This window comes from Lepidochelys kempii, chromosome 2 (genome assembly GCF_965140265.1).
Source record: "Lepidochelys kempii isolate rLepKem1 chromosome 2, rLepKem1.hap2, whole genome shotgun sequence".
Classification (NCBI taxonomy): Eukaryota; Metazoa; Chordata; order Testudines; family Cheloniidae; genus Lepidochelys; species Lepidochelys kempii.
In genome coordinates this window covers 194985248-195006728 of record NC_133257.1, presented here as the reverse complement: position 1 = coordinate 195006728, position 21481 = coordinate 194985248, and the positions used below count along the sequence as shown (strand labels likewise).

General features: G+C 40.8%; 1 protein-coding gene across 3 annotated transcripts in view; it reads left to right on the top strand.

Annotated features, from left to right (window-relative positions):
• GPD1L (glycerol-3-phosphate dehydrogenase 1 like) overlaps window positions 1-21481 on the top strand; it is an 87619-nt gene that overhangs the window by 37589 nt on the left and 28549 nt on the right. Inside the window, exons 1-3 of one of the 3 annotated variants that reach the window (XM_073333367.1) lie at window positions 10306-10390; window positions 11163-11324; window positions 18983-19160. In XM_073333367.1, coding sequence (XP_073189468.1) covers window positions 11323-11324; window positions 18983-19160 — 180 coding nt within the window. In that variant the 5' untranslated portion in view covers window positions 10306-10390; window positions 11163-11322. Of the gene's footprint in view, window positions 1-10235; window positions 10391-11162; window positions 11325-18982; window positions 19161-21481 lie in introns of those variants that run through there. The other 2 variants (XM_073333366.1, XM_073333365.1) reach the window with 2 other exon arrangements.

Here is a 21481-nt window from a genome sequence, read left to right as displayed (position 1 = left end):
CAAGTCTTATTGTTCTTCCTAATGGCACATTGAGGCTGATTGCCTACTGTCTGGTGGGCGTTCCCCCAAATACATACACAATCATAATTGTTACATAGTCAGTATTCCTAACATCAGATACAGAAATGATACATGCATACCTCTTGGATAAACACATTCAGTAGATCATAATCTTTCCAATGACATCTCATGTCATAAATATAAAGGGAAGGGTAAACACCTTTAAATCCCTCCTGGCCAGAGGAAAAACCCTTTCACCTGTAAAGGGTTAAGAAGCTAAGACAACCTCCCTGGCACCTGACCAAAACGACCAATAAGGAGACAAGATACTTTCAAAGCTGGAGAGGGGGAAACAAAGGGTTCTCTCTGTCTGTGTTGCTTTTGCCGGGACCAGAGCAGGAATGCAGGTCAGAACTCCTGTAAAAAGTCAGTAAGTAATGTAGTTAGATATACGTTAGATTCTGTTTTGTTTAAATGGCTGATAAAATAAGTTGTGCTGAATGGAATGTATATTCCTGCTTTTGTGTCTTTTTGTAACTTAAGGTTTAGCCTAGAGGGATTCTCTATGTTTTGACAGGTTTCAGAGTAACAGCCGTGTTAGTCTGTATTCGCAAAAAGAAAAGGAGTACTTGGGGCACCTTAGAGACTAACCAATTTATTTGAGCATAAGCTTTCATGAGCTACAGCTCACTTCATCGGATGTATGCTGTGGAAACTGCAGAAGATATTATATTCACAGAGACCATGAAACAATACCTCCTTCCACCCCACTCTCCTGCTGGTAATAGCTTATCTAAAGTGATCACTCTCCTTACAATGTGTATGATAATCAAGTTGGGCCATTTCCAGCACAAATCCAGGTTTTCTCACCCTCTGCCGCCCCCCACCCCTCCCCCACACACAAACTCACTCTCCTGCTGGTAATAGCCCATCCAAAGTGATCACTCTCCTTACAATGTGTATGATAATCAAGGTGGGCCATTTCCAGCATAAATCCAAGTTTAACCAGAACGTCTGGGGGGTAGGAAAAAACAAGGGGAAATAGGCTACCTTGCATAATGACTTAGCCACTCCCAGTCTCTATTTAAACCTAAATTAATAGTATCCAATTTGCAAATGAATTCCAATTCAGCAGTTTCTCGCTGGAGTCTGGATTTGAAGTTTCTTTGTTTTAAGATAGCGACCTTCATGTCTGTAATTGCGTGACCAGAGAGATTGAAGTGTTCTCCGACTGGTTTATGAATGTTATAATTCTTGACATCTGATTTGTGTCCATTTATTCTTTTACGTAGAGACTGTCCAGTTTGACCAATGTACATGGCAGAGGGGCATTGCTGGCACATGATGGCATATATCACATTGGTGGATGTGCAGGTGAATGAGCCTCTGATAGTGTGGCTGATGTTATTAGGCCCTGTGATGGTGTCCCCTGAATAGATATGTGGGCAGAGTTGGCAACGGGCTTTGTTGCAAGGATAGGTTCCTGGGTTAGTGGTTCTGTTGTGTGGTATGTGGTGGTTGGTGAGTATTTGCTTCAGGTTGGGGGGCTGTCTGTAGGCAAGGACTGGCCTGTCTCCCAACACATTATTAAGGATCTACAACCTATCCTGAAGGATGACCCAACACTCTCACAAATCTTGGGAGACAGGCCAGTCCTTGCCAGTCCATTTGTGCTGGAAATGGCCCAACTTGATTATCATACACATTGTAAGGAGAGTGATCACTTTAGATAAGCTATTACCAGCAGGAGAGTGGGGTGGGAGGAGGTATTGTTTCATGGTCTCTGTGTATATAATGTCTTCTGCAGTTTCCACAGTATGCATCCGATGAAGTGAGCTGTAGCTCACGAAAGCTTATGCTCAAATAAATTGGTTAGTCTCTAAGGTGCCACAAGTACTCCTTTTCTATGTTTTGAATCTGATTACCCTGTAAGGCATTTACCATCCTGATTTTACAGAGGTGATTCTTTTACTTTTTCTTTAATTAAAATCCTTCTTTTAAGAGCCTGATTGCTTTTTCATTGTCCTTAAGATCCAAGGGTTTGGGTCTGTGTTCACCTATGCAAATTGGTGAGGATTTTTAGCAAGCCTTCCCCAGGAAAGGGGGTGTAGGGCTTGGGGGGATTTTGGGGGGGAAAGAAGTTTCCAAGTGGACTCTTCCCCTGTTGTATTTGTTCGACGCTTGGTGGTGGTAGCAATAAAGTCCAGGGACAAAAGTTAAATAGTTTGTACCTTGGGGAAGTTTTAACCTAAGCTGGTAAAAATAAGCTTAGGGGGGTTTTCATGCAGGTCCCCACATCTGTACCCTAGAGTTCAGAGTGGGGAAGGAGCCTTGACACCTCACATGACCCATCTTGTATAAAACATATCTTAATTATGCCATATACATATCACAACAATATTTCTATGAAGAATTTGTGGTGCAGAGTCACAGGGGGTTGTTAAATGATTCTTCTGTTGTTTACAACTTTTTAAGGCCTTATCCCATGATCCTGCACAACTCTGCTCATGTGAATAGTCCCTGGGACTGCTCAAATGATAAGTTAGCAGGATCTGTATCTTAGTACAAAGATCAGCAATTTAGAAAAGGTATCATTAGGTCTAATCCTGCTCTTGTCTATGTGGGTTCAAGATGGTTGCATGATCCATATAACTATGAGAAGAATGTGGGTCAGTGTTTCAATCACAAAGTTGTATTTTCACTGTGCAGAAAATGAACTTTATACTAGGGCTGTCAAGCGATTCAAAATTAATTGCGATTAATTGGGTGATTAAAAAAAATAATCACACCGTTGTTAATAGAATACCATTTATTTAAATATTTTTGGATGTTTTCTACATTTTCAAATACATTGATTTCAATTACAACACAGAATACAAAGTATACAGTGCTCACTTTATTTTTATTATAAATATTTGCATTGTAAAAAACAAAAGAAATAGTATTTTTCAATCCACCCAATACAAGTACTGTAGTGCAATCACTTTATCATGAAAGTTGAACTTACAAATGTAGAATTATGTACAAAAAAACCTTGCATTCAAAAATAAAACAATGTAAAACTTTAGCCTACAAGTCCAATCAGTCCTACTTCTTGTTCAGCCAATCACTCAGACAAACAAGTTCGTTTACATTTGCAGAAGATAATTCATATGTCCCTTGATGCTTCAACCACCATTCCAGAAGACATGTGTCCATGCTGATGACGGGTTCTGCTCGATAATGATCCAAAGCAGTGCAGACCGATGCATGTTCATTTTCAGCATCTGAGTCAGATGCCACCAGCAGAAGGTTGATTTTCTTTTTTGGTGGTTCGGGTGCTGTAGTTTCCACATCAGTGTTGCTCTTTAAGATTTCTGAAAGCATGCTTCATGCCTCTCTGATTTTGGAAGGCACTTCAGATTCTTAAAACTTGGGTCGAGTGCTGTAGCTATCTTTAGAAATTTCACATTGGTATCTTTGCATTTTGTCAAATTTTGCAGTGAAAATGTTCTTAAAACAAACAACAACATGTGCTGGGTCATCATCTGAGACTGCTGTAACATGAAATATATGGCAGCATGCAGGTAAAACAGTGCAGGAGCAGGAGACATACAGTTCTTCCCCAAGGAGTTCAGTCACAAACTTAATTAACACATCATGTTTTAATGAGCGTCATCAGCATGGAAGCATATCCTTTGGAATGATGGCCAAAGCATGAAGGGGCATATGAATCTTTAGCACATCTGGCACGTAAATACCTTGCGAAACCAACTACAACAGTGCCATGCAAATGCCTGTTCCCACTTTCAGGTGACATTGTAATTAAGAAGTGGGCAGAATTATCTCCCGTAAATGTAAACAAACTTATTTTTCTTAGCGATTGCCTGAGCAAGAAGTAGCACTTCATGGACTTGTAGACTCTAAAGTTTTACATTCTTTTGCATAGGCGCCGACTCTGTGGGTGCTCCGGGGCTAGAGCACCCACAGGGGAAAAAACGGTGCATGCTTAGCACCCACCGCCAGCCCTCCTATCAGTGCCTCTCCCTCCCCACAGTGCCTCTTGCCTGCTGGTGGGCCCCACCAATCAGCGTTTCCCTCTCCCTCCCAGCGCCTACCGCCTGCCGAAAATCAGCTATTTCCCAGCGTCAGGAGGCGCTGGGGTGGGGGAGGAGTGAGGGCGCAGCACGCTCGGGGGAGGAGGCGGAACTGGGTGGGGGTGGGAAGAAGCAGGGTGGGGGTGGGGCATTGGGGGAAAGGGTAGAGTGGGGCAGGGTCTGTGCAGAACTGGGTGGGAGCACCCTCCAACAGATCAGAAACTTGACGCCTATGTTCTATTTTTGTGTGCAGTTATATAACAAAAAAAATCCCTACATTTGTAAGTTGCACTTTCATGATAAAGAAATTGCACTACACTACTTGTATGAGGTGAATTGAAAAATACTATTTATTTTGTTTATCATTTTTACAGTGCAAATATTTGTAATAAAAAAGAATATAAAGTGAGCACTGTTCATTTTGTATTCTGTGTTGTAACTGAAATTGATATATTTGAAAATGTAGAAAAGCATCCAAAATAATAAATTTTAATTGGTATCCCATTGTTTAACTGTGTGATTAATCATGATTAATTTTTAATCATGATTTTTTTATGTTAATCATGAGTTAATGGTGATTAATTGACAACCCTACTTTATACACGTGTGACTTCAATGCTTAAAGCTGTGTTTCAGCAAACCATCCCGAGCTGCAGCTTAGCTGAGCTGAAAAGGCCACATATTCCAACTATACATTTCCATCTTAAAGCAGAGAGCCCTTTCTCCCACTATTTCTTATTCTTCTTGGACATGCTGTATTAACTGTACACCAGCGCATGCATGATTAAATTAATTTATTTTTCTTAAACTAAACCAGCAGATAGTCTCTGATCCCTGCACTTTGCATTCCAAATACATGCATTGGTGTACCTGATTCAATTTAATTTCTACAGTGTTGGTCCCAGGATATTAAAGTGACAAGGTGCCTGAGGTAATATATTTTTTGTCCATTCATGATTTCATATTAATAAATGAAGATTGAAAGTTAGGTTTCTTCTATCCCTGAAGCACAGGGTACTATCACTTGAATTAAAGGAGAATCTCCCTAACTGTAATAATATTTGGGTTAATGACACATACCTGGGATTGGCATTCGTTCTATCCAGCTAGAGCAGTGATACACATACACACTAGCTAGTACATTACAGTTTATCTCAGGAAGGTTCCAAGTCTAGTTTCATTAATATCTTCAGTAGGAAACTTAATGTAGTCAGCATCCTAGAGGAAAGGCTATCTCAGGATCCACGTCTGGTTTGATTAAAATCTTTAGCCAGAATTGCATGTAGTCTTTTTGTTCTGCAGAAAAATGGCTACAGATACTAAGGCCTGGTCTAGACTTCATAGAATCATAGGACTGCAAGGGACCTCGAGAGGCCATCTAGTCCAGTCCCCTGCACTCATGGCAGGATTAAGTATTATCTAGACCATCTAGACTTAAAATTTGGGTCAACATAGCTTCATTGCTCAAAGACATGAAAATTCCACCCTCCACTGATCTAGCTATGCTAGAGTAGACACAACAAGGAAGAATGCTTCTGTCAACAAAAAGAACAAGGAGTACTTGTGGCACCTTAGAGACTAACAAATTTATTTGAGCATAAGCTTTCATGGGCTAAAGCCCACTTCATCAGATGCATGCAGTGGAAAATACAGTAGGAAGATGTATAGATATACAGAGAACATGAAAAAATGGGGGTTGCCATGCCAACTCTTAACAGACCAATCAATTAAGGTGGGCTATTATCAGCAGGGGAAAAAAAACTTTTGTAATGATGATCAGGATGGCCCATTTCAACAAGTGACAAGAAGGTGTGAGTAACAGTAGGGGGAAAATTAGCATAGGGAAATAGTTTTTAGTTAATGTAATGACTCATCCACTCCCAGTCTTTATTCAAGCCTAATTTGATGGAGTCCAGTTTGCAGATTAATTCCAGTTCTGTGGTTTCTCATTGAAGTCTGTTTTTGAAGTTTTTTTGTTGAATAATTGCGACTTTTTGGTCTGTAATTGAGTGTCCAGGAAGGTTGAAGTGTTCTCCGACTGGTTTTTGAATGTTAAAATTCTTGACGTTTGATTTATTCTTTTGCGTAGAGACTGTCCGGTTTGGCCAGTGTACATGGCAGAGGGGCATTGCTGGCACATGATGGCATATATCATATTGGTAGATGTGCAGGTGAACGAGCCTCTGATAGTGTGGCTGATGTGATTAGGTCCTATGATGGTGTCCCTTGAATAGATATGTGGACAGAGTTGGCAACGGGCTTTGTTGCAAAGATAGGTTCCTGGGTTAGTGTTTTTGTTGTGTGGTTGCTGGTGAGTATTTGCCTCAGGTTGTGGGGCTCTCTGTAAGCAAGGACTGGCCTGTCTCCCAAGATCTGTGAGAGTGATGGGTCATCCTTCGGGATAGGTTGTAGATCCTTGATGATGCACTGGAGAGGTTTTAGTTGGGGGCTGAAAGTGACGACTAGTGGCATTCTGTTACTTTCTTTGTTGGGCCTGTCCTGTAGTAGGTGACTTCTGGATACTCTTCTGGCTCTGTCAGTTTGTTTCTTCACTTCAGCAGGTGTAGGTTGTGTCTAGCTATTTTGGTATAGGCTCCAGTGTGTAGACATGGTCTAAGTAAATAATGCCTACTCTTCTTTAAGCTCAATTACACTTCTAACATTTCCTCTTTAAAAGACCTCTCTAGCTAGAGGTGGACAGATCTGGGCTGGGAGGAGGCACAGGAAACCTTGAAACTTGGATCAAAGGGAGGCCAAGTTGCCACATGGATTCCAGGATCAGGACAGGGTATGCATTGCTAGACACCTGCTTGTCTTGTCCTATACCTGTATGGTGCTGCTGAGAGGATGCTCAAGAGGAGAAGCTTATTTTTTAGAAGACACCACCTCACAATGTTCATTCATGGTACAGAATTCTGATTTGTATCACAGTGAATGACAATAAATTTCTTCTCAATAGCTCCTTAATGGGTGTGAGTTATGGAACATTAGGCACTAAATTCTAGTAATCTCTTAAAACACAGAATGGATAGTCATCCAAAGGGAGAGAGGGGGATTGGGACAAGAGTGGGGATGAAGAGGTGAATATAGAGAAAGCATTTGAATACAAAAATGAGTGAAGGGATTATAGAATGAGAGAATGTAGGAACACGGAGCATCTGTAGGTGGGACAGTAGATTATGTGAGAGAGGTGGAGGCAATGGGTGGTTGAGGGAGGGAGTTGGTGAGCCTGGGCTGGGAGAAAGTGTCAGGCTCTATGTCTACACTAGCACTTTTGTCGGTATAATTTATGTCGCTCAGGAGTGTGACAAAAACACACCTCTGAGAGATATAAGTTACACTGACAAGTGTCAATGTGGACAGCGCTATGTCAGCAGAAAGTGCTCTCCCACCGACATAGCTACTGCTGTTCTTTGGGGGTGGTTTAATTATGTCAACATGAGAGCTCTCTCCCCTCAGCAGAGAACAGCTACACAGAATATCTTTCAGTGGCACAGCTGCATTGGTACAGCTGTGCCGCTGTAAGCCCTCTAGTGTAGACACGGTCTCAAAACTGTTTGCAGCTCTTGGCCCTTGCTAGCCTTACTGTGTCCCTGCTCTCCAAGAGCTTCCTGACCTCTTGCAGGAATGGAACTATTAAAAACAAAAATCAGACAAAAATTGTGAAACTAACCAGACCGATGCTTACTCCTGTGTTCAGTTAACTCATCCCTTCCTCTCTCTTTTTGTTTGGTGTGCAAACTCTTCAGACAGGGACTTTCTCTTCATATCTGTCCATAAGGTGCCTAGCACAAGTCTGTGATGGCTTATAAAAATGTTAAATAATCATCTTCATCCCCCAGAGGCCATCGTATAACCCTCTTCTCTTCTACCTAATCTGCACACATAGCTGAGCTATAGAGATTATCTTCTTAAAGAAGACACACACCTCTGGCATTTTCCACTGTCGCACAATGGCCTGTGTTAAGGAGGAATGTTTAAAAAATCAGCTGGAGAATTTAAACTACATGTTTGGGTGTTTCAACACTTTAATAGCTTCCAGTGACATAATTAGGCATTTAAACATAAAAAGAGATTAAGATCTTGCACTGAACACACACACTTTGGAAAGAGAACACCAAAAGAACAAAATTATGAGGAAAATTTTATGCTGTATTCATGATAGTGTTTATTGATAGTTATGTGTAGTATTGTTTTCAATGAAAAATGTGACTTTCACTTAACCTTAGTTTTCCAAATAGTTGCTTATTGGTCTTTAATTATTTGCTTTGCCAACACAGACATAAATGTCTAAATGAAACAGTCCTCTGTTATAGTTAATCCTCCTACGTTTTTTGTATTGTCACATTTTTTTGGTGGTGCAGGGTTCTATTCATTCAAATCTGAGATCTGGTTTCTTTCCCTGGATCCTTGATTAGGGGATTTGACAAAGAGACAGCTTCTCATAAGCACTGAGATGTCAAAGCATCTTAGATATAGAATAGCTAACACAAATTGAGCTAGATAAGCACGGATTGTGCACAGGAGCTAACTTGGAACTTAATGAGTGTTCTTAAGGCTCTCTATCAGCTTTCATGGAAATTGTCTCTGTCCTTCCCAATACTGCGACATTTATTCCATGAGGTCTTTTTCATCAGCATGAGTGAAATGAGAGGAAGGACCTAGGGGAAAAATGTGGATGAACAACTTCAGAAAACAAAACAAAACAAAAATGGAGCACTGAACCACTTAAACATAGCAAATATTTGGTTTCATATCCTTCAGACAGAAGGCTATGTAATGGTCGTTTTGTTTATTACTCTCTCCCTCTATATGATTTACATTAAGCACAGCATACAAAACTATATATTACTCTTGTGCTTTTCAAGCATAGACCTCCTGGAATTACAGGTTCAAATCCCAGCCCTTCTGCTTTCTGAGCTACAGAAATGAAGTGGGTACCAAGCATTCTATGTTTCTTTCAGATGAGACCTAAAAATTATCTGCTGTTCTTGAACATAAAAGATCTTATAGCACTTTCTGTAAGAGCAGGGGCTTCCTCAGGTGGCCTTGGCTAATCTGTTTTTTCTTCACTGTTGTGTTGAATGTTTTTTGATAAACATTTGCCACCCCTTGCCCCAGAGATGGCTGCATTTCATTGGTGTTGTAGTTATAGGCCCCAGTACTGCATCTGGATCTATAATGGATGGCCCTTGCACCATATGTTGTAATGAATCTGGGGATTCTTTGAGATGAAAGGCACGATATGAATGTAAAATAAAAAGACGATATGAATGTAAAATAAAAATCAGAACTGCTAAATTGAGTCAGACCAACAGTCAATTCAGCCCAGTATCATGTCTCCAACAGTGTCCAGTGTCCGAACTTTAGGTGGAGTGTACAGAACTGGGCAGTTGGAGTGATACACCCTTGTCTTCCCCTCCCAGCTTCTGACTGTCAAGAGGTTTACATTCCTGGGGTTGGAAGCATGGGGTTACATTCCCGACTATCTTGGCTAATAGCCATTGACGGACCTATCCTCCATGAACTTACCTAATGCTTTTTTGAACCCAGTTATTTGTGCGCTGTGTGAAAAAGTACTTCCTCTTATTTGTATTAAACCTGCTACCAACTAATTTAATTGGATGACTCCTATTTTTTGTATTCTGGGAAAAGGTAAATAATATTTCTGTATTCACTTTGTCCACACCATTCATGATTTTATAGACCTCTATCACATCTCCCTTAGTCCTCTCTCATCTTAGTATCCAACTATATTAATACTTTGAAAAGAGGGCAAAACGCCTGTTTCTACATAATGACCAAACCAGCCCTGATCTTAGGGCAGCCTATCACCCTGGTTGAAAAAGGGAGTCCCCCCCCCCATCCAGCTCTCCTTGGCCAACAGCTGACATGAGACCGTGATTGGTTGCCTGGTTTTTTGCGGGGAAGGATGCTCTTGACCCCCGCAGCTCCAAGAATGAACATGGCCCTGCTCTGGGAAAGGATGTATATGAGACCATCCTGGATCCTGCCGGCCCCGCCCTCCATCGCCCGGCTCGCAAGCAGAGCGCGCCCTCGGAAGCCAGTGTACTCCGCTTTGCAGCCGCGCCGGGGCATGGACTACAGCTCCCAGCAAGCCGCGGGAGCGGCAGCGTGTGAGCCCCGAAGGACGGGCGGCGTGCGCCGGGCTTTCTCTCCGGTGCATGGCCGGGAGGCGCTCGCCGCTGCCGCCCCAGCCTGCGGAGACCCGGCGGCGAGGCTCGCGGGGCGGCGCCCGCCATGGCTCTGGTCTCGGCGCCGCTGAGGGTCTGCATCGTGGGCTCGGGGAACTGGTGAGTGCGGCTGCCCGCAGCGCAGCGCGCCCTCGCTTGTGGCGCCTACGGCCGTGCCCCTCGCCGCCTCCTCCCCGGCCGTGCCTCTTGTGGGGGCAGAGAAACCTTCGCCAACGCGTGGAGAGGGCGTCGGCCGGAGCCGCTCTGCGCTCTCTGGCGGGGGCGGGGGCGGCAAGCCTGCCCTGTGGGGATGGATTTTACGCCTGGGCGTACAGCCTTCCCCCTGTAGGGGTGGAGGGTTTCCCCGCCTCAGGAAGCTCTGTGGCAAGGCCACCGGGCCTGATGGTCTCTGGCTTGCACGCAGGGAAGCACTGGTACCGGACTAGAGTGGGTTTGAAGTGGTACCGTTCTGAAAGGGGGTGTAAATGTCTGCAGCAAGGTGCAAGCCAGGGGAGAATCAGACTCAATGTCTCTGACGTGTCTGTAAGGCACTTGCTGTGCTGGATAAATAACAGGTAGTTTAGTGAGGGAGACACCAGCACCACTTGTCCTAATATTCTGCCCTCCCCACCCCCCCAAATCCCGGCAGAACTTTAGGGGATCAGAACCACGCATTAGGTTTCATTTTTGCAAAATCTGGCCAAAGGTGTTCTGCTCATCTCTAGTTTCAGTTAAACCTACTTCGTGTATTGCTTCTGGGAATCTTTCCAAATCCGGTTGTCAATTTGTGGAAAATCCAGGATGCGGTGTTTGTTTTTGTAGAGTCAGTTTGGTTTAGGATATGTGTGTTTAAGTTTAATTAGGATGTATTTTACTTCTGTTAACTTTGAAGAGGAAGAATGTGGCAGTGTTGCCCCAACCATACAGGAAGAGCAAACTTTGGCTACACTGCTCCTGATCCCGCACTCCATTACTCTAGTTCCTCATCAGATGCTCCCCTGAAAGTCAATGGTGTAACAAATTAGAGAATCTGGCACACTGATTTGTCCCCCATGTAAGTTAAACTTTTCAATACAGAAGTTACAATAGGCTGTTTTTAACCTGGCATCTGTTGTGTGCCCACTTCTATCAGCTCTGATATCAGCTGGCAAAGAGTTTAAAGATTCTGCTCATTTTCAGCTGATTATGTTGCCTGAAAGATTTTAGCTTTGAAGAACTCAGCCCCCAAAATGATGAAATATAATTTTATTTTATATAGTGTCTTTCATACAAATTGTTTGCCAATGCATCTTTCCAAATGAATTACAGGACACTGGACAGTATAGTGTATCAGTAATCTCTTAATATCAAGAAAGGGGAGTTGAGGTCAGATGGACTTCAATTCCCTACATTAGGGGTCTCAAACTCCCAGCCTCCAGGTCATCTGCAGCCTGAGAACCTCCACAACGTGGTCCGTAGGACTCCAGCAATTTTGGGGCCAGGTCTCTCCCTTGGCCCTGGCTGCAGACCCTGGGCGCTCCCCCACTGTGCATCCCCGGGGCGATTTACAATGGCCTGGGGCCCCGCCCACCACTGGCAGTAGAGTGGCGTCTGCCTGCTCGTTCCATGTGTCTCCAGGCCCATGTATATGCTCACAGATATTTGGAGGGCAAAATAATCATATCTGCTAAATTGTGAGAAGAAGAGATTGTGCTTTTGGTGGTAGGAATTGTCATTATCTTTTGGGCCAAATTTATTGGGATAACAGTTTGCCACACATCACTTAAAGGGAAAGTAAGTTGTCTATGAAGAGATAGAAGAAAGAAAAATATTTTAATCTAGGAAATGTTTTGATAAGCAACTATGTTCTAACCACTTATTTCATCACGAGTATTTCTATAATCCAGATTATTTTTCCCCCCACAAGAATCAAGAACTGAGAGATCTTGACTAAGACCCTGATTCAGGAAAGCATCTCAGTTCAGTGCAGCACTTAATCACATGCTTAAAATTAAGTATGTATTTAAGTGCTGCCATGAACTGGGGCCTAGTACCCTGATTCTGCAAATGCTTATGAACAATGAACTCAGTGGAAATACTCATAGGTGTAGGTGTTTGCTGGATCAGGGTCTTAGTCAGGATCTTTCATGTCTTGGATCTTGTTCTGTTTTTATATATATATATATTTTTTAAAAAGTCTAGATTAAAGGAATACCAGTGATACAAGAAGCAGTTTTTTTTATGCATGTGAGTACTCTGTTGAATTCAAGACTGTTTGCAGGAATGGAGCTTAATTCATTTGATTGTGCAAACTTGACATGCATGATGACACAAAATCAGGGTGGATTTGATTTAAATCGTGATTTAAATCACTAGTCAGGAAGACTCCATTTAATCATGGATTTCTACATAAACGTGCATTCTTGTTGCATTATAACTTTAATAAATATACTTCACAACTCAGAGATAGATGTAGGTTTCATTTTTAGAAGGTTGACGCTATACATTTTTCAAGCGATTTATTTTGAAAACTTTTCAGATTAGTTTTACAGCTATATCAGAAAATGAATGATTGTTTGGTTATTTCATTTCCCAAACGTAATTAAAGCAGATATTTCTGAAGTAATTGGGAGGTGACCTATCTCCAATTCAACGGGTTAATCATTAATATTAGGAGGATTTTCTTGCCATGCTGTATTAGGAGGAGAACATCACCAGACACACATTTTAATTGTTTTATTTAACTAAAACAACAATATTATGCATTCTGGATTTTTTTTCTTCAACAGCAAACATATAATATTTCAACAAAACAAGCATATGAATTTTTGAATTTAGTTAAACATTGTTTTTTAAAATCATGTTTGTTTTTGTTAAAATTGTTTAAAATATTTCATTTAACTATTAAAAAAACAATTAAATTGACTGTCAGCCAAGTCAACATGAGAAACTTAAAATATTGGCTTCTGCAGCTAACTCAGTTGTCTTCCCCTTCGTTTCCTGTTTGTTCATAATCTGGAAAAGAAAAACAAGCTTGCCTGCTTTTTCAGGTCCCGAAGATTTCTCAATTTGGAACAAATTAGGCCAAAGGAAGAAAATATTCCTTCTATACCTGCAGAAGAAGCTACTGCTGTTAAAAGTGAGATAAGTGCTTGGATTCAGAGACTATTGAAGTGATTAAGTGACTTCCAGCAGGTCACTGGTGTGACTTTCTTTAAAACATCATCAGCAAACATATATTTCTTGAATGGTTCACCCTTAGCTCTGAAGTTTATTATAGTTGGCATTATGGAGGGATGATTCCTGGATGTCCATGTCATAGCCAGCTCCTCTTCTTCAGCAGTTAAAGTTTGACCCTGGTACCGAGTATTGAGAATATTTGCAAGAAAATGAGCTGCAGATAGTGCTTGTTCCATTCGTTTTATAATGCTTGTAATTTAAGTCTGTCATTGCATATTTCTCTTTTTAAGAGCTCACTCAGTTCTTTCCAGATTTCTGCAGCATCAGCAATAAAACAGCTATTTCCCTGCATTTTGTTCAAGGCTACAGCAATAGGCTTCAGGGTTTCCTGCACGTGTTCAACATTTCTCTTAAGCCCAATGTTTGGCTGTGACAGTGGCATCTATTTTTTCACGATTTTGTTCAAAAACTGTCATCAGATTCGGCCAGTTCTTGATATAGTGCTCAAAATAGTCCACTACTGAGTTCCATTGCACGTCTTGTGGGAGAGTTAGCTTGGTTCCTCCCAGTTTTTTTCAGAGCAGCTGCTGCAAAGTGGTTGTTATGGAAGTATTTGCAATTTCAACATCATTAGCCTGTATTTTGGGAACACTGAAGTCTTTAGCTAGGAGGTGCATCAAATGAGCACTGCAGCTGTATGCTATTAGCTTGGGACTCTCTTCTAAATAATTTCTTCTCATTTTGGATCCATTTGCAGCATTGTCTGTGACCAAACTGCGTACTAGACATTTGAATTTTTTTTTTCACAATTTGTTATAGCTTTTACTGCTACTTCTTGTAAGTATTCTGCTGTATGTGCATTTCCTGATGTATCAATTGTTTCTGTAAGGAAGACATTCCCTTCTTCTGTTGTCACACAAGCACATACAACAGTATCATTGTGGACTTTGCTCTACCCATCAAGACTCAGATTAACAATTTTACCCTCTAGACCTTTTGCACACTGCTCAATTTCTCTTTCATACACTTTATCCGGCAATTTGCCGGCGACATCTGCACTCTTGGGTGGACTGTATCCTGGTCTTAGTGAGCAACAATTTTTTTTTTTTTTGTTCAAATGTGAGAATTCAAGAATAGTCCAGAAGGAAGAGAGGCAGTCCTTAAGAAAGAAGTGTGAAATAAAAAAGTTCACCAACCTGAAGATCCTGCAGGTTCAGACATGTTCCTTTCATCATCATTTCTCCTGAGAAGGAACACTTCTCATTATGTTGTTTCATTTGGGCAACCAGGCCTTGCATTTCTTTGTTGCACTGTTTGCATGTTGCACACATGCCTTTCTTAAGCACAGGTAGAGGAATGTCATTAAAATATTCCCAAATTGGGTCTCTTTTACAGTGAGACAATGGTATGGTAGATCTCAAATCAATGAAGACCACATCCAGAAAGACCTCAAGGCTTCTTGAATATGCTGCTCAAACAGTTTCACTTTTGTTTCTACTGCCTGTCCCTCCCTTCTCACATTTATCTCCAGACTTCTTCTCCTTGTCCAGATCTATTCCAACAATCTTCTATTCATTGAACTATTTGAAACTTTATACTTTTAGAGAGAGGTAAGGGATTGACTCTGTGTACACAAATATGCAGAGGGACAATAGGGTTGAGGTCTGTTATTTCTCACATCTATATATTTAAAAACATTTTTGCTATTGACAAGCATGTTATCTCTGGAGACACAAATTCACAGTTTGAGAACTGCAAAACTAAGCATCTCTGATGGTATCTTCTAGACTGAGCACTGGGTCACACTGGGCAGATAGAAAGATTAATCTAAATAACCTGTACAGAAGCCCTTGGAACCCCATAAAATTGGGTCCCTAATCCATGAACTATTGGAACTTATTTACAAAACTTTTCTTAAAATTACATGAGTATATTGTCTCATACTATAGAATTAGAATTTATAATCCCTATTCCATGATGAGAGATCTTTGAGCTATAATGCATCTTAATTAAAACTATCTTTAGAGAGTTTTTCCGCAAAAAGCATTTTATCAAAAAAATCCAATTTAAATAAAAAAATCTTTTTATCCACCCTGCACAAAATACAACATTCAAGAATTTTAGTAACTTTGCATAGGAGAAAGAAGTGCTCCCAAAAAATCTCATACTGCAGCACCTCTCGTGGATTTCGCCACATGTGTCAAATTGCCTGTAACATAGGGCTCTTTAGATGGACTCTGTAATGATTAACAAACTGAACCACCTGTAACCTTCTTCTTTCTGACAGTTTCCACACTTTCCTTCTACTGCAATGTCACTTAAAAAAAGTCAGCACTGCATCCTGGTGAGTTACCTTGATAGTCCCCAATTGCCCTCTTTGGGTATGTCTACACAGCACTCCAATTAAAAACCCACAGCTGGCCTGTGCCAGCTGACTTGGGTTATGGGGCTTGGACTCGGGGGCTGTTTAACTGCGGTGTAGATGTTCTGACTTTAGCTGCAGCCTGAACTCTAGGACCCTCCCACAGCAAAGAATCCCAGAGCCCTGCATTAAACAGGTCTTTGTTCCTGGCCAGAACTTTGCACTTGCACCAAGGAAGAATATTGCCCTTTGAAATTGAGTTACCTTATTTAATGATCTGAGTGCTGTTAGCTTTCACTTGGAAGGTGTTCCTGTTGTGATTGAGAAGCATGTACTGGGTTTTCCTGTGCAATTGAACTACTATAGGCACAAAATATTACAGCTTGACCAATGCTGCCAGAAGAATCTAACTAGAAACAAATCAGTAAGCATACCAGTTATTTTGCTTGGTAATGTCATGAATGCTCTCTAGGTCAACCCAAGATGAGGAATGGACTTCAGATTCCATGTTATCAATTGTAGGAAGTCTGAGTGTGCTGATTTGTGTGTTGGTTAAAACAGGGGTGGGGAGTTGCTATCTCACTCTATTTATGGCATTTAGATTCCTGGTGTCATTCTTGTGACTTTGCCCAACTTACTTCTAGTTCAGTTCTTGTCACATTACAATGAAATAGGAAGCAGAGAAGCCACATTTCAGGTCTTCCTGATCACAGAAAATGAATGACCAGCTTATTCTTATTACAGTTTAAGAAGGAAAAGAGAAAGTCCAAACCATCTAACTTTAAACAATAATGAAACGTGTGGTGTGAGCAGTACACACTGCACGTATGCAAAGTAGGGCTGTCGATTAATCATAGTTAACTCATGCAATTAACTAAGAAAAATTAATCACAATTAAAAAAAATTGTGATTAATCACACTTTTAATTGCACTGTTAAACAATAGAATACCAATTGAAATTTGTTAAATATATTTGGATGTTTTTCTACATTTTCAAATATATTGATTTCAGTTACAACACAGAATACAAAGTGTACAGTGCTCACTTTATATTACTTCTTGTTCAGCCAGTTGCTCAGAAAAACAAGTTTGTTTACATTTGCAGGAGATAATGCTGTCCTCTTCTTATTTACAATGTCATCAGTAAGTGAGAACAGGCATTTGCATGGCACTTCTGCAGCAGGCATTGCAAGGTATTTACGTGCCAGATATGCTAAACATTCGTATACCCCTTCATGCTTTGGCCGCCATTCCAGAAGACATGCTTCCATGCTGATGCTGCTTATTGGGAGGAAGGAAAAAAAAAAAAACTAACTAAGTTTGTGACTGAACTCCTTGGGGGAGAATTGCATGTCTCCTGCTCTGTTTTACCTGCATTTTGCCATATATTTCATGTTATAGCAGTCTTGGATGACGACCCAGCACAGGTTGTTTGTTTTAAGAACACTTTCACTGCAGATTTGAAAGAACACAAAGAAGGTACCAATGTGGGATTTCTAAAGATAGCTACAGCATTTGACCCAAGGTTTAAGAATCTGAAGTGCCTTCCAAAATCTGAGAGGGATGAGGTGTGGAGCATGCTTTCAGAAGAGTTAAAAGAACAACACTCTGAAGCGGAAACTTCAGAGCCTGAACCACCAAAAAAGAAAATCAACCTTCTGCTGGTGGCATCTGACTCAGATAATGAAAATGAACGTTTGTTGGTCCTCACTGCCCTGGATCGTTATCGAGCAGAAGCTGTCATTGGCATGGATGCATGTCCTCTGGAATGGTGGTTGAAGCATGAAGGAATATATGAATCTTTAGTGCATCTGGCACATAAATATCTTGTGATGCTGGCTACAAGAGTGCCATCCAAATGTCTGTTCTTACTTTCAGGTGACATTGTAAACAAGAAGTGGGCAGCGTTATCTCCTGCAAATGTAAACAAACTTGTTTGAGCGATTGACTGAACAAGAAGGAGGACTGAGTGAATGTGTAGGCTCTAAAGTTTTACATGGTTTTATTTTTGAGTGCAGTTTTTTTTTGTACATAATTCTACATTTGTAAGTTAAACTTTCATGATCAAGATGTTGCACTACAATACTTGTGTTAGGTGACTTGAAAAATACTATTTTTTTTACAGTGTAAATATTTGTAAAGAAAAATATAAAGTGAGCACTGTACACTTTGTATTCTGTGTTGTAATTTAATCAATATATTTGAAAATGTAGAAAATATCCAAAAAAATTTAAATAAATGGTATTCTATTGTTTAAAAGTATGATTAATCATGCAATTGTGTTTAATTTTTTTAATCGCGAGATTAATCGCGATTAATTTTTTTAATCGCTTGACAGCCCTAATGGAAAGACTTTAGGCTAGTCAGTGTATGGTACAGTACAATAAACAAACAAAACAAAAAACATATGCACATTTAGGCTGAGCTGGAATTAACACTGTATTTCTCTATCAACAATGTTTGCAAAATACTTAGTGGAGATTAAGATGGAAGAGAGAAACTTAACAGTCTTTATTTAAAACAGTACTAAAAAGAAAACCTTCGTGTTTTATACCCCCTTCCATCCAAGAATCTCAAAACACTTTACACACAACACACCTTGTGATATATTAAATATTATTTCCATTGCAGAGACAGGAAAACTGAAACGACAGATTGGTGAGGTAAATTGCCTACAGTAACACAGACTCTGTTCTTCAGAAATTGATGGGTTAGTGCCCCCTGCCAAAAGAAATCTTCTCACCACAGGGAAGATGATTTTACAAAACTTGCTGACCCATCATTTCTTTCTTTAAATTGATTTTTTGAGCTATGTAGAAGTTGTGTGTAGCTTCTTACCACTCCATTGAAAAATATAATCCTTTTGAATTTGTCCATATGAAATTATTGAACTCCCCCTGGATGTCTGATGAGCAGAAGGAGCAATTAGAGGGGTATGAGTAAACTTTTCAGTCTACTGAGCTCTTTTCTGACTGTATTTGTTTGAGCAAAAGCAAAATATATGAATGATTAGTTGATTCCTTCCCCCCCCACCCCTTTTACTAGTTCAAATTTTTTAGATAGTAATTGGACCAATTGCCTGGGTATTTTGGAGGTGGGTAGGATGGTAGGTGTGTGTGTGAAGTGCACTTTTTTCCCAGAACATTACTATCGTTTTAGAATATCTTCTTTTTCTGTTTTCTTTCCTACAGGGGCTCTGCTGTTGCCAAAATAATAGGCAATAATGTAAAAAATATGCAAAAGTTTGCTTCCACAGTGAAAATGTGGGTCTTTGAGGAAAATATTAATGGGAGAAAACTGACAGATATCATAAATAATGAACATGAAAATGTAAAATATCTCCCTGGATACAAGCTGCCAGAAAATGTGGTAAGACTTGGAAGCTAAACTTGGCCTATATATGTAGATATAGATGTATCTATAGTGTGTGTGTGTGTATGTATGTGTGTGTGTGTGTGTATATATATATATATATATATAAAAATTGTTTATACTCAAAAGTGAGGTAGGAGTTTGTCTCATTCACTTTTTGTCAAACTCCAACTATTTTGTTAATGATGTGGGCACAATCAAGGGTTCCGAACAGCTGAGCTCTCTAAGGTAGTTGATCACTAACATAATCTTGTAATAGATTTGCCCCTTCGGTGACTTTATGGCACCATATGCTATATTGTGTATATATGCAAACATGTGAAAATAATAGATTTAATGCCTTTGCCCATAACTAGCATAAAGATTTGGCCTCAATTTTGGCAAGTTTGGAAGAAAGGTGGGATTTCAGACCCTCTGGAAGTTCACTACTGAAAGCTGCATTGAATTATATAAAAGCTGTTCACTTTAGTAGTCATTTATGCCAGTGTCAAGTGCTGCCAAAGCTAAATGGTGGCATTTTTCACTCAGTTTGCACTGGTATAAATAACATCATGATGATGATGATGATGGGCGATCACTCGTTACCAAGTATGATCATCTTCCATGAGAGTTATGGATCCTCAGGTGGCTAATAAGGCCAATCCTTGAACCACAAGTTCTATTGCAATGCAGGCAGATGTTTTCAGGCTCAGCAGGAGGCTGTTGACCATGACTGGAAGTCAGTCTCTCCTTCTTTCTGCACCTCTTGTCCTCTTCAGCTTGTTGACGAACAAGTTCAAAATGCAGGAGACCATCATGCAGGACTTCACTCCATTTTAAGCAATCCTGGGCAAGTGTCTCCCAAGTGTCAATGTCAATATTACACTTTTTTAGGTTGTCCTTCAGTAAGACCTTTATATCGCTTCCGTTATCCACCCAGGTTACGGTACCCTTCTTTCAGCTGAGAGAACAGGACCTGTTTTGGGAGGCAGTGGTCTGGCATCCGGACAATGTGACCAGTCCAGTGGAATTGCTGACGGATGATCATTGCCTCGATACTGGAGGTCTTTGCCTCTTCCAGGACACTAATATTGGTGCACCTGTCTTCCCATTTGATCTTCAGAATCTTACGAAGGCAGCGTTGATGGTGCCTCTCAAGCACTTTTTCAAGTGGTGTCTATAGGTTGTCCAAGTTTCAGACCTGTACAATAGTGTTGGGAGAATAACTGCTTGATAAACAAGAAGCTTGGTGTCTGTTCAAATGTCGTGACCTTCAAAAACCCTGTGCCGTAAATGAGAGAAAGCTACACTGGCACAGCTCAGGCGATGTTGAAATTCTGCATCAATATCTGCCTGGGATAAAAGATGACTTCCAAGGTAGAAGAAGTGATCGACATTCTCCAGTGCCACTCCACTGATTTTTGGTAGCTGGGGCATGTGATACCTCATTTGGAGAGCACTTCACTCTTCTTGATATTAAGAGTGAGACCAAGACATGCGTAAGCATCGGCAAACCCATTCAGGATAGTTTGAAGATCTTTTTCAGAGTGGGCAAAGATTGCGTTGTCATCAGCATACTGAAGTTCCACAATAGATGATGTGGAGATCTTACTCTTGGCTTTCAGCCTGCTAAGTCTGAACAGCTTTCCGTCCATTCTGCAAGTGATTTCAATGCCAGCTGTAAGCTTCCCAGCAACTAGGTAAAGAATGACGGCAATAAAAACTGCAAACGTGGTTGGAGCGATGATACAGCCTTGTTTTACTCCTGTTTGTACTTAGAAAGGTTTGCTCTGGGAGCCAGTGCTGCTCAGAACCGTCGCTTTTATGTTATCCTGAAGCAATTTTAGGACATTGATGTATTTATCAGGACATCCAATCTTAAGTGAGTACAGTCCAGAGGGCATGGCGATTCACTGAATCAAAGGCTGTAGTTAAATCAATAAAAGCCATGTACAGTGGTTGGTTTTGCTCCTGACACTTTTCCTGCAGCTGCCATGCTGTGAAGATCATATCCACAGTTCCACAACATGGATGGAAGCCACTCTGTGACTCCGGTAAAAATTTCTTCTGACAGGGGCAGAAGGAGAGTTGCAAGCTTCCACGCCAGAACTTTGCCTGCAATAGCTAGGAGAGAGATGCCACGATGACAACACAGTGTGGTGGGCAATCGTGAATCTGGCCCAGAAAGAGCTAGAAGTAGGAGGAGAGAGCAGCAACTGACAATTTAGTAGAAAAACCTATGGGTTAAAAACAGCCCGTAGCTAGATTACGGTTCTGTTGGTGCCATTGAAACCTAAACACTGCACCAGTCTCCTAATTTGAAGTAAATCATAGACTCC